At 36.6% G+C, this 12,492-nt stretch overlaps 1 protein-coding gene across 1 annotated transcript in view; it reads right to left on the bottom strand.

The window, feature by feature from the left end:
* ADGRV1 (adhesion G protein-coupled receptor V1) overlaps positions 1-12,492 on the bottom strand; it is a 527,902-nt gene that overhangs the window by 298,996 nt on the left and 216,414 nt on the right. Inside the window, exons 79-80 of the mRNA XM_059416383.1 lie at positions 8,144-8,551; positions 1,206-1,390 (exon numbers count right to left, since the gene is read on the bottom strand). Of these exons, the coding sequence (XP_059272366.1) occupies positions 1,206-1,390; positions 8,144-8,551 (593 nt within the window). The remainder of the gene's footprint in view (positions 1-1,205; positions 1,391-8,143; positions 8,552-12,492) is intronic.

Raw genomic sequence — 12,492 nt, 5'->3', positions numbered from 1 at the left:
GGCAGGGCTCAATGTCAGGACCCATGAGATCATGACCTGAGTCCAAACGGAGTCACTTGCTTAACTGACTGAGTCACCCAGGTGCCCCAATAGTCACTGTTTTTTTTTTTTTTTGACAGAGAGAAATCACAAGTAGATGGAGAGGCAGGCAGAGAGAGAGAGAGAGAGAGAGAAGCAGGCTCCCTACTGAGCAGAGAGCCCGATGCGGGACTCGATCCCAGGACCCTGAGATCATGACCTGAGCCGAAGGAAGCGGCTTAACCCACTGAGCCACCGAGGTGCCCCAATAGTCACTGTTTTTTAAATAACATGTATCACTCTGAGAATTGGAAGGAAATCTCAGTTTTTACCCAACTTCTATTATCAGCCATTTTTATGTTAACTCAAATAGAAGTGAAAAATATTTAGGTCTTTGTACTACAGTGATTCAATTTACCTTCTGAATGCAATTTAAAACACCATGACTTCTGAAGAATACTAACAGTTACAAAATTAATTATAGAGTTGATAATGAATGCAAATACATTTTATTTTTTCCTTTTCCTCTTGCTTGCTTTCTGCCATGAAACTCTAACTGTGAAAAAACTGCTCTGACATTCAACAACACTGGGAGAGCTGCTTCCCAATAGATGAAACTGAACTATAACTCCACTGCAACAGCATATCAAAACATGCCTAAAAGTTGAAATCATCTTCCTTTTTTTTTCCTATTAAGAATGTATCATCTAAAAAAAAAAAAGAATGTATCATCTATTATCATGAGAGTAAGCAATCCTTTTTTTTAATTCCTAAGAGGCCCTTCAAAAAAAGGGGAATGTATTGTTGACAGTATAAATTCATTTTTCTTGACAGAGTTACCATGTTTTCTTAAAAAAAAAATTTCATTTACCCCTTAGATACAATGCATTAGGGCTCCTGGGTGGCTCAGTAAGTGGCACATCTGACTCTTGGTTTGGCTCAGGTCTTGATCTCAGGGTCTTAGGATCTGGCCTCACATGGGGCTCTGAGTGCAGAGCAGTCTCTCCGTCCCTCCTGCTCTGCCCCTCCCCTCACATGAATGAATAAATAAAATCTTAAAAAAAAAAGATACTATTCATTGACTATATAATCCTGAGTTACAACATCTAAGTGTTAATTTGCACTGCATATTACTTCGCAAACTGTTACGGAATACACATAGGGTACTATTATTAAAATACACTTACTTTTCACCAGGAGAGCCACAGGTAACATCAGTCAGCAGAGAAAAGGCAAAATTCTCTGTCACTTCAGTGAAGTGACTGAATCCCCTAGTGTCTTTACGCTTTGGGTTAATAAGAGCACAGAGAATCTCATAAAAAAGATTTCGATTTTCAATACTGAATGCTTGGCTTTTTCCTTCAACAGATATCTAGAAAAAAAAAATCAGTATAAACAAATATCTTCAAAAATAAAACTGTTTAATGGTACATATGGTACAGTACATGTTCTTTATGAACAGTTATTAAAATTACCAAAATAAAGAAGAAATCTTGATGAATTTAAGAAAAATCAGCATCAAAATTATATTTCAAGTACACTTCCACTTTATTTTATTTATTTTATTTTTTTTAAAGATTTTATTTATTTATTTGACAGACATAGATCACAAGCAGCAGGGGGGTGGGGGGAAGGAAGCAGTCTCCCTGCCGAGCAGAGAGCCCAATGTGGGGCTCAATCCCAGGACCCCGGGATCATGACCTGAGCTGAAGACAGAGGCTTTAACCCTCTGAGCCACCCAGGTGTCCCATACTTCCACTTTAAAAAAAGCATAATCATTTATAAAGAAGAGTCATAACCAGCAAAATAATTTTTATTTAATAACTGGATAAAACCCCAGGTTTCTTGGATCACTTATTTTTAACTACAATAATTAACATCATGAATTAAAAGTAATTTCACTTTTATATCTATCCCAAAAATTCTTTCTCTTTTGTTCTACAACTTAGGAAGTAAATACAAGAATATTTGCCAACAATAGAAGAAAGATTATTCTTGTTTACCTGGCTTTCCAGGAACAGAAGCCACAATCTACCACTACATGTCTAATGATCAAATGAAAAAATCCTTTTCTAACCAAGAGTAGCCGGCTGCTCCCGGTACTCTTGTCTTTATCTGGAAGTATGAGCCTTCCTACCTTAAAGAACTAGATTATTTGTGTTTGCAGGACAAGAAGAGTAAGAGGAAAATGGCCTTCATGATTTATTTTGTTTTTCCTTGCTAGAATGACAGGGACCACATCTTTATTGTCTGACTAAGCATGGGTGCAAAGCCATTGATTTGTTATCCCACTATTCTTCTATACCTGAGATGTCCCTATAAATCCTTCAAAATCCAAATTAGTCATCACTTCCTCTGTGATTTCTATACTGTGCCCCACTTGCCAATATACATAATCTCTCTTTGTAACTTACACATACCTTTATTAATGAATCTTTGACAACACTGAAATGATTTGTCTGTTGTTCCTACCAGTTGAGCTCATTGAGGAAGTTGCCTATATTCTCCATATTATATTTAAAGCTTGTAATTTACACAGTGCCAAGCTAATAGCTGAACTCAAAGGATCTAAAAGAATATCCTTCTATAAGATAGTAAGGAAGAATGGAGAATACTGCGTAAAGAAAAGATGGCAAAAGATACAAAGTAAATTTATTTACTTACATGGCAATGAAACAAAGTAAAAAGTTAACAAAGTAAAAATTTAGCAAATAAAAGCTACAACAGAGAAAGGGAACAGCCCAGATTCCCAAAACAATCAAACTGAAATGTTAAATGAAAAAAAAAAAAAAAAAAGCTCAGGAAATGCTCCCAGAACTCAGAGAAAATAAAACTGATAAATAAAACAAATCTATAAAATACAACAAGCATATAACAGGGCTGGTAGAAGCAAAAAGAGAGAGAGAGAGAGAGAAAGGCCACAGTTCCTTGATAAGCTAAAGAAACAGTCATGTCTAAAAATGCAGAGCTTGCTTTATACTCAAAAAAGAAACACCACCAGATGCATCTGGGTGATTTTTAAACATTATTTCAAGTGTTTAAAAAAAAAAATCCTACCAGAAACCATATAGAAAAAGAAAAATTAGTAACTGAGAAACAAAAATTCATTCTGACATCAGACTTTTTTGTAAATGAGATACCAGACGTCAACAGAGCGAAACATACAGTTTTAAGAATAAAAAGCTTAGCGAAATAAGTCAAGCAGAGAAAGACAACTATCATATGATCTCCCTGATATGAGGAAGTGGTGATACAACATGGAGGCTTAAGTGGGTAGAAGAAGAATAAATGAAAGAAGATGGGATTGGGAGGGAGACAAACCATAAGTGACTCTTAATCTCACAAAACAAACTGAGGGTTGCCGGGGGGAGGGGGTTTGGGAGAAGGGGGTGGGATTATGGACATTGGGGAGGGTATGTGATTTGGTGAGTGCTGTGAAGTGTGTAAACCTGGTGATTCACAGACCTGTACCCCTGGGGATAAAAATATATGTTTATAAAAAATAAAAAATTAAAAAAAAAAAGAATAAAAAGCTGTCATCTAAGGTTTTTAGAACCACCCAACCTTCCATTCATATTTAAGGGAAACACAAAGTTTCCTTTAGTAAAACACACAAAAAATAAAGCAAAAAGGCCATCTATAAAAAACTCCTGGTTTGTATGGGTCCTGATTTCAGCATGTTATCCTAACTTCTCTGGTGTTCACAATAATCCTACTAAAGAGGTGCTACTATTCCTTTGTTTTATTTCCAGACAAGGAAACTGAGGCAAAAAGAAGATGCCTAACTTGTCTGAGGTCATGAACATGGTGAATGGTGAAGTCCAGGAGGCACATGTTACAGCCTCCCTGATGGGACTCAAGACACTCCCTCAACTTGCTTGTCCTAAACTAAAAACACAGACTGAGACGACAGTTAGTTGTCAAGTCAGTCAAAATTATTGCAAGCATGAAATACAAAACCAGAAAAGAAAAAATCGAGATAAGTGTCAATCACTATTAGTATGGTTATAAAACATACCAAATGTAAAAATTAATTCTTGAAAAAAAACTGGCATTAAAAAGTATAGGATGAAATATTCTGACTGTAAAAGGCCATTTTACATAAACAACAATAAAAAACACCCAAACTGAAATACAAATCAAAACCACAATGAGATACCACCTCACACTAGTCAGAATGGCTAAAATTAACAAGTCAGGAAATGACAGATGCTGGCGAGGATGCGGAGAAAGGGGAACCCTCCTACACTGTTGGTGGGAATGCAAGCTGGTGCAGCCACTCTGGAAAACAGCATGGAGATCCCTCAAAAAGTTGAAAATAGAGCTACCCTACAACCCAGCAATTGCACTACTGGGTATTTACCTTAAAGACACAAACGTAGTGATCCAAAGGGGCATGTGCACCTGAATGTTTATAGCAGCAATGTCCACAATAGCCAAACTATGGAAAGAACATAGATGTCCATCAACAGATGAATGGATCAAGAAGAGGCAGTGTATATATATATATGTATATACATATATATATATAATGGAATACTATGCGGCCATCAAAAGAAATGAAATCTTGCCATTTGCAACGACATGGATGGAACTAGAGGGTATTATGTTTAGCGAAATGAGTCAGTTGGAGAAAGACAACTATCATGTGATCTCCCTGATATGAGGAAGTGGAGATGCAACATTGGGGGGTTAGGGGGTAGGAAAGGAATAAATGAAACAAGATGGGATCAGGAGGGAGATAAACCATAAGAGACTCTTAATCTCACAAAACAAACTTGAGGGTTGTCAGGGAGATGGGGGTAGGGAGAAGGTGGTTGGGTTATGGACATTGGGGAGGGTATGTGCTATGGTGAATGCTGTGAAGTGTGTAAACCTTGTGATTCACAGACCTGTACTGCTGAGGCTAATAAAACATTATATGTTCATAAAAATAAATAAATAAATAAATAATATTAAATACAACAACAACAAAAACCCACCCAAATTATTCAAGTTGATTTACAAAAAAGTAGAAAACCTGAATGAAGCATGGGGAAAGGTTTTAAAACTGCCAGGAGAAAAAATAAAAAGAACTTTGTTAGGGGTGGGGGACCATCAAACTTTCATAGAACAAATTATTCCTGTGCTCATTCAATTGTTCCAGAACACAAAACTAGAGGCAATGCTGTTCTGATTCATGTTCTACAAGTTTCAATCATCTGGAAACCAAAACCCAGAGAAATCTAAAATTTGTATATCAAACCCAGCAGTCTTAAGAGACTGATACTATTGTTAAGGTGACCAACAGAATTTTAAATTATTTTCATTGTACTATGCATAGGAAAATCAAGGGATAGAATATTAGGTCATAGCAAAAATTTTCCCAAGGTCACAGCTGGATTTTATCCAGAAAATCTTTAGAGTGAATTATTTAAAGCTGTTGCTCTTTTCAGCACAGTATTTGCTTCTTCTAAACATAAATAAGTAGTCCTTTCTGATGAGTATAACAATATCTAAGATTTATTAAGTTCTTCATATAAAAACACATAGAGAGCAGATTCTATTTTTATGAAGTTAGAATGTAGGGGGAAAAAACTTACAAATATGAAACAATGTCACTCAAAATACAAGACCTTAGAGAATGAAGTTCAATCTAGTACTTGAAGTCCTATTCTACGCTCTTGGATTTGAGGCTACCTTAGAGGTTTATATGAATGAAGTATGGATGGACTATATGAATACTTGCCAGGTAAAAGCACAGGTGACTCTATTTAAATATCAGATAAACAACCAATAGTTGTTTGATACATGTATATCCCAAACACTACACCAGCATCACCTTGTTTTAATCACTGTAAGTTCATAATATATTTTTCATATTTAGTGTGGTTTGGTCTCTACCATTTTTCTTCTTTTTCATAAAGTTTCTGTCCATTCTCTCATGTATATTCTTCCAAGTCAATAATGGCAGGTTAAAAAATAAAACAAAAGGGGCACCTGGGTGGCTCAGTGGGTTAAAGCCTCTGCCTTGGCTCAGGTCATGATCCCAGAGTCCTGGGATCGAGCCACATATCGGGCTCTCAGCTCTGCAGAGAGCCTGCTTCCCCCTCTCTCTCTGTCTACCTCTGCCTACTTGTGATCTCTGTCTGTCAAATAAATAAATAAAATCTTAAAAAAAAAAAAAAAGACTCTCCCTCTGCCCCTTCCCTTCTCTCTCTTTCAAAGAAATAAATCTTTAAAAAATATAAATAATAAAAATTTAAAAATAAAACAAAAAACCAAAATAATTTACTGCTGCTTTGATAGGGATTATGTTGCATTTACAGGTTAATTTACAGAAAACTGTTGTCCTTATGATATTGAATCCTTCTGTTGTGGGACAAGGCAAAGATTTCTATTTACTCGAGTGTTTCATGTTATTCAGTAAAATTTTTCAGTTTTCTTTATATATTATTACATAGATCATTATATAAAATATATTATAAAATGTATTAAATTATTAAGTCAGTTACCCAAATAACCAGAATTCAGTAATGACACACACATAAAAATTGAATTTGAGAAGACAATATGACACAACGTTAAAAAAATTTTAGTAACAATAACATGATTTGAAAATAATCATGTTTGCTAAAGGTTACTCAAAAAAGTTAATTATATTTTTCCATATGAGTTTCTTAATAATTCAGTTTCATTATTCATGACAGATACAATGAAAACCAATCAAGATATACTACTTGACAACACTTGTTAAAGAAATGTTGATTCTAGACCAATAATATGTAGCTCTCTTATATAACTCATTGGCAGGTGGGGGGAAAGGAGCAGAATGTCCTTATCTTCCCTAAATCATATGAAAAAAATGTTTTGTTTTCTAAAATGTAGCCACTGTGCATTCTTTCCATCTTCTTGGCCAAAATCAACTTGTTACTGTCCTATGCCATTTCATCATTAGGAAGTTTAAGTAACAATATTTCCCATAGTGAATTCTTATCACTAGAACTTTCTCTGCATGAAATAGCAGTCATTTCTCTCTCTCTCTCTCTCTTTTTTTTTTTTAACAAGCTATTTGGCAGGGCCTCCTCTCCTTGCTAGTGTGCTTTATAATTTGCTTTTCTATCCTCCAGGAGTCACATTTTAAGAGACAGCATGAGGAGTAAAATAGGCATGATAATCTAAACTCCATTGTTAGCATTTTAAGTATTTAAAGGGTCACCATGTAAAAATACAGTATTTATAGATTCACATGTATATATTCAAGGCTTTTCATACTTACATATAAATATGTTGGTAAGAAATATCTTGATTAAAAAGCCTCAAATAAATACCCATAAGAATCTTTTCCTTTAATAATGATTCTTTTCAGGGGCGCCTGAATGGCTCAGTGGGTTAAAGCCTCTGCCTTCCGCTCAGGTCATGATCCCGGGGTCATGGGATCAGGCCCTGCATCGGGCTCTCTGCTCGGCAGGGAGCCTGCTTCCCTCTCTCTCTCTCTCTCTCTGCCTGCCTGCCTGCCTGCTTGTGATCTCTGTCTGTCAAATAAATAAAAAAAATCTTTTAAAAAAATGATTCTTTTCAGATCTCTTCTTTTATTGACATTTTTAGGATTTTATATCTCCATTTAATTTAATCATTTGCAGAAATATAAATAAATAAATGGGTTAAAAATAAAACCGGGTTGATCTAACTCCACACCATTTGAATGCCTGAAATCATCTGGTCATTTCTTATTTCTCCTCACTGAGGGAGAAGCAGGAGGGGCAGCGACTAAGGAAAGGGCAGGAGTACCTGTTCCATGGAAGACTCAAAAACTGAGATGCAATCTCAACAGAGATTCATCCATTTTCTGGAGAACCAGAAAGAGCTTTTAGCTTCTGACATCTGATGCCCCTTGTCAGACACTGGGCTGTCTTTACTGATGCTGTAGATTACTGATCACTCTCCAGATTTAAGACTGGGGTTCACAGATAGACATCAGTCACTTCCAAGCCAAAGTACAGTGTCAGCTATGATCAATTCCACTCTTATGGTCAGAAGCTTAACCCTATCATAATGTCATGATGACTGACATGGTAACTATTTTAATATTTTAATATATGAAATTTTACTCACCCAGCTGCTACTGCTTACAAGGGCTTCTTACCTTATCTATTAAATGCATCACGGCACTGAGCTGTTCATCTGTGTTCTCTGTGGCCACTTTCATGCTGATGCTGTGGAGTACTCTGTTAAGAATGTCCCCATCCAGGGGCTGCTGTAACTGATCCGCAAGTCCCCAGAAGGACTGCGAATCCGCATCAGAGACGAGAGTGATGTTAGCAGTCCCATACATTTGATCAATTCTGGCCCCACCTTTGGGGTCGAAAAGCACAATCTGGAAGCGTTTAGGAAATGGATTTAAAGACCCTATCTCTGGCGTTAGGATGACATCCAATATGGCATTACTCTGGCCTGGTTCAAAGACCAGCATCCCTTCAGTTCTCACAAAATCCTTCCCGGAAAGAGCTGGAGAGATCAGAGTACGGCCCACTGTTTCAGCGCTCCTCAACTCCTAGAAATTAAACAGCACCATGGAAGTGAAACTGTAACACCTCTTATTTTCTCCTGAACAAATTCCTACTTCTCAAACACATCCTATTTCTCTTAAACTGATGGGCTACAGCACCATGAACACTAAAACATGGGGTTTTATATTTCTGAGATAAATCAGAGAAATAAATACACATCACAGTGATGATGTTAGGAAAGACAGATGCCTTAGGACAGAGGATGGGGATGAGAAAAAAAATGGCATTACTGCCTCGCAGAAGTTCTGCAACTGTGAACATGCTGTAAACACTGCTCTAGACAACACAGGCTGCATAACAGCAGGCAATATAGAGGGAAAGAAGGAGTATTTATGTTTTCATTCTCACCTACAAAGTTTGGGAAGGTGGGAGTTTGGAGGAGTAAAAAGAAGGAAGAGAGGAAGCAGGAGGAAGCAGAAGAAACTGGTATCCTGGTGGTTACACATTAGTTGTGAAAATACCTTAAAGAATAAGGTTCTGGCCATATAGACTTGTGAATTTCTTCAAGCCGTGGTTATTGAAATGGATTTTGTCTTTTTGTTTGTTTTTTAAGTGAAGCATGGGAACGTAGTCAAGAAAGAACAAAAGAGGCGTGCCTGGGTGGTGCAGTCAGCTGAGTGTCTGACTCTTGGTTTCAGCCCAGGTTGTAAGCTCAGGATGGTGGGATCAAGGCCTTCAAGTTCTATGCTCAGCACAGGGTCTACTTGGGACTCTCTTTCCACTCTCTCTGTCCCTCCCATTGAGCATGTGCACTTGCATTCCCTCTCTTTCTTTAAAATAAATAAATAAATCTTTTCTTAAAAAAGAGCAAAGGCAATATACATTTATTTACTACTGAGCCAACAGATTATCTGTTGAATAGATAGATATATCTATATTAAACTCCTAGTATGTGCCAGGGGGTAATACTGTGGCTATAGATGTGAACATCAGAATGTCTACATTCATGGAACCTCTGTATCAGAAGATACAGGTAGTGCAAAAGTTACAGAATTAATGATGTAATATTACACAAAGATGAATTTTTGAAGAAAAATAAGACTATGTAAGGCAATATAGGGTGATGGTAAGGGTACTGTTTTAATACTGCTGGTCACAGAAGCTCCTGCTGTGATATTTGAGCAGAGACTTTAGTGATGGAAACAGACCATATAAGGATCTGGGGGAAAATATTCTAGGCAGAAGGAAGAGCAATTACAGAAGCCCTGAAATGGGAATCATCTTAGAATATTAGAGGAAGAACCAGAAGGTCAGCCTGATTAGAAGAAGGATGAAGGTATCAGAAGCTGACATCAGAGAGGTAGGCAGGGTCAGACCATATACATTCATCATATAAAGCATGGCAGGAAGACACTGGAGAATTCCAGCAGGAGAATAACACATTTTATTTCAGATCTTCATGAGTGTTCTGGCTAGAGCAAGGAATGAGCATAGGCCCAGGGAGAAGAGATAGGACATTTTTGTATTACTTCATGCAAAACACAGTGGTAGCATGGAATAAGGTTGTAGGAGTGGAAGAGTAAGAGGTGCTCTGAGTGGAAATATATAATGAACTAGAGTCGGTAGGACCTTCTCGTTAATTCAATGCTGGGTGGAGAAGAAGAGGAGAACAGGGATAACTCTTTGCCTAAGTGAATGATGGGAAACAGGGAAACACTGTTATGGGAGAAATCAAGAGTTCTTTATTATTCACAGTAAGCGTGGAATGCCTTTTAGACATTCAAATAAAGATGTCAAGTATGTGCAATCAAATATAAGTTGAGATCATGGGTGGTAATGAGGTTAGCAGTAAAAACCACAGGAGTTCTCATTTTGTAGATGATATTTAAAGAAAACAGATTTGGGTGGCCTAGCCTGGAGAAAGAATCTAGGTGGCCCCCAATATTAGCTGGTCAGGAATACTTCAGGCCACAGAAAGGAGCTGCCAGTGAGGGAAGGGTAAAGAATAGGAAAAAGCAGTGTTCCAGATGCCCAAGAGAAGAGCATGCTTCTGGAAGGAAGTGATCATTTTTGTCAAAAAATGAAAAGTGGATGGAGATAAGCATTTTCAAGAGCATTTGCAGCACAGTGGTAGGAAAACAAAACAAAACAAAACAAAGCTTCCCTGAAGGAAACAACACAAAAGCAGACTGACTTCAGAATGGATACAGTATCCACTGGAATACCATGTTACACACATCAACATGGGTATTCCTTAAAATCATGCTGAGCACAAGAAGCACACCATAAAACAATCCGCTGGAAGAATCTCAAGTGCATAGTTTCCTAAAGAGGTAAAACTAAACAGCACATGGTAGGTGATAAAACTATAAATAAAAGCAAGGGAATAATTCAGCATGAAATTCAGGGTGGAGGTTATCTGCAAGAAGTGGAAAGGTTATCTTACAAGAGAAGCAGAACAGTATCAGAGAAGGGTTCACCGCGGCCAGTTCTAGGATTCCGGTAAAGCCGGATTACTTAAACCAGATGGTAGTGATTTTGTGACTATAAACTGCATATCTATATACTGATCTGATATCTATATACATGTATATGTATCTATTACATGTATATGTATCTATTACATGTATCTGTTAAAGGTATATATATATATATATGTACACACACACACACATAGAAATCTGATAGAACTTATTTCACAATTCACTTTTAAAGGGAATGGAATAATCAAAATGTTCTTGCGTTTATAAAGCACATAATTAACATAAAAAGCATTATGCAATTTAAAAGCAATGACAAAAATCAAGATAGCTATATCCTCTGAATAGCATAGGTAATGGGAGAAGAAGAAGAAAAGTCATACTCTTTCTTGAACTTGTGTGCTTTGGGCTATAGGATAAGCATACATAAATAAAAGTACTTGGAACTGGCTTTCAAATATGGCTTATGTATAGGCCTATTTAAAGATAACTAGAGTCAGTTATATTTTTACTATCTCAAATCTTCATATCCCTTTATGTCACAAATACACAGATACAAGGGAATTTATGTTAAGACTATAGTATTTATGTACTAGGAATGGTAACCTGTCAAAGGGTATGTATGCTACAGCTCCTGTTTTAACTATATTATTATAATCTACTTAAAGTAAAGTGAAAATTGATATCTTTGTAACAGAATAGTAACTTGGTCCATAATTACTTCCTCATTCCTGGCAGCTACAAGAAAAGGGAATTTTGCATCTTTGTCTTCCAGTAATATGCCCAGCATTCAGAGGGAGAAAATGCGCTGGCAATGAAGAAACAGGAAAATAAATTAATACCAGAGAGGTGAGAGTTTCATTTCTATTTTTCAATTAATTTTTTTAAATTTTGAGATAATTATAGATTCACATGCAGTTAAAAGACATAATAGAGAGTGATCTCCTGCACCCTTTATTCAATAGCAGTCCTTGGTAATATCTTACAGAACTAAAAGATATTATCTTTTATCTGGGATAACCGGGATATTCACATCGATAAAGTCAACATACAGAACACTTTCATCACCACAGGGACCCTTCATGTTGATTTTTATAGTGTTATAAAAATGGTATGAGTTACATGCTAGTGACAGCATGTGTTTTTCAAGGAATCATTTATGACGAATCTAGAAAGACTGTAAGTAACTCTGATAGAGATACTAGCATTTAGATTCTTATTATGGCGACCTGAATCTCACTCTCATTTGAGTGCATGAACTAGTTGATAATGTGCCTCAAATCTCTTTATCCTCTCTCCTTCATCTCCAGTGCCCCTTCTTCCCCTCTACAAAGTAGTGAGCATATGATGATATGGATTTCATGGGAGAAGAAGAATGAAGCATGTATTTTATCCCATTTCTCTTCCTATCTTCAAAGCTCAAAAGAAAAAAAAAATATGAGAATCTCCCACTATGAATCAAAATACCTCTCTTCGGCTTCATAACACTCACTTCAAGGCTATTG

Source organism: Mustela nigripes, chromosome 12, assembly GCF_022355385.1.
Source record: "Mustela nigripes isolate SB6536 chromosome 12, MUSNIG.SB6536, whole genome shotgun sequence".
In the NCBI taxonomy this organism is placed as follows: domain Eukaryota; kingdom Metazoa; phylum Chordata; class Mammalia; order Carnivora; family Mustelidae; genus Mustela; species Mustela nigripes.
This window is presented reverse-complemented; position numbering and strand designations above follow the sequence as displayed.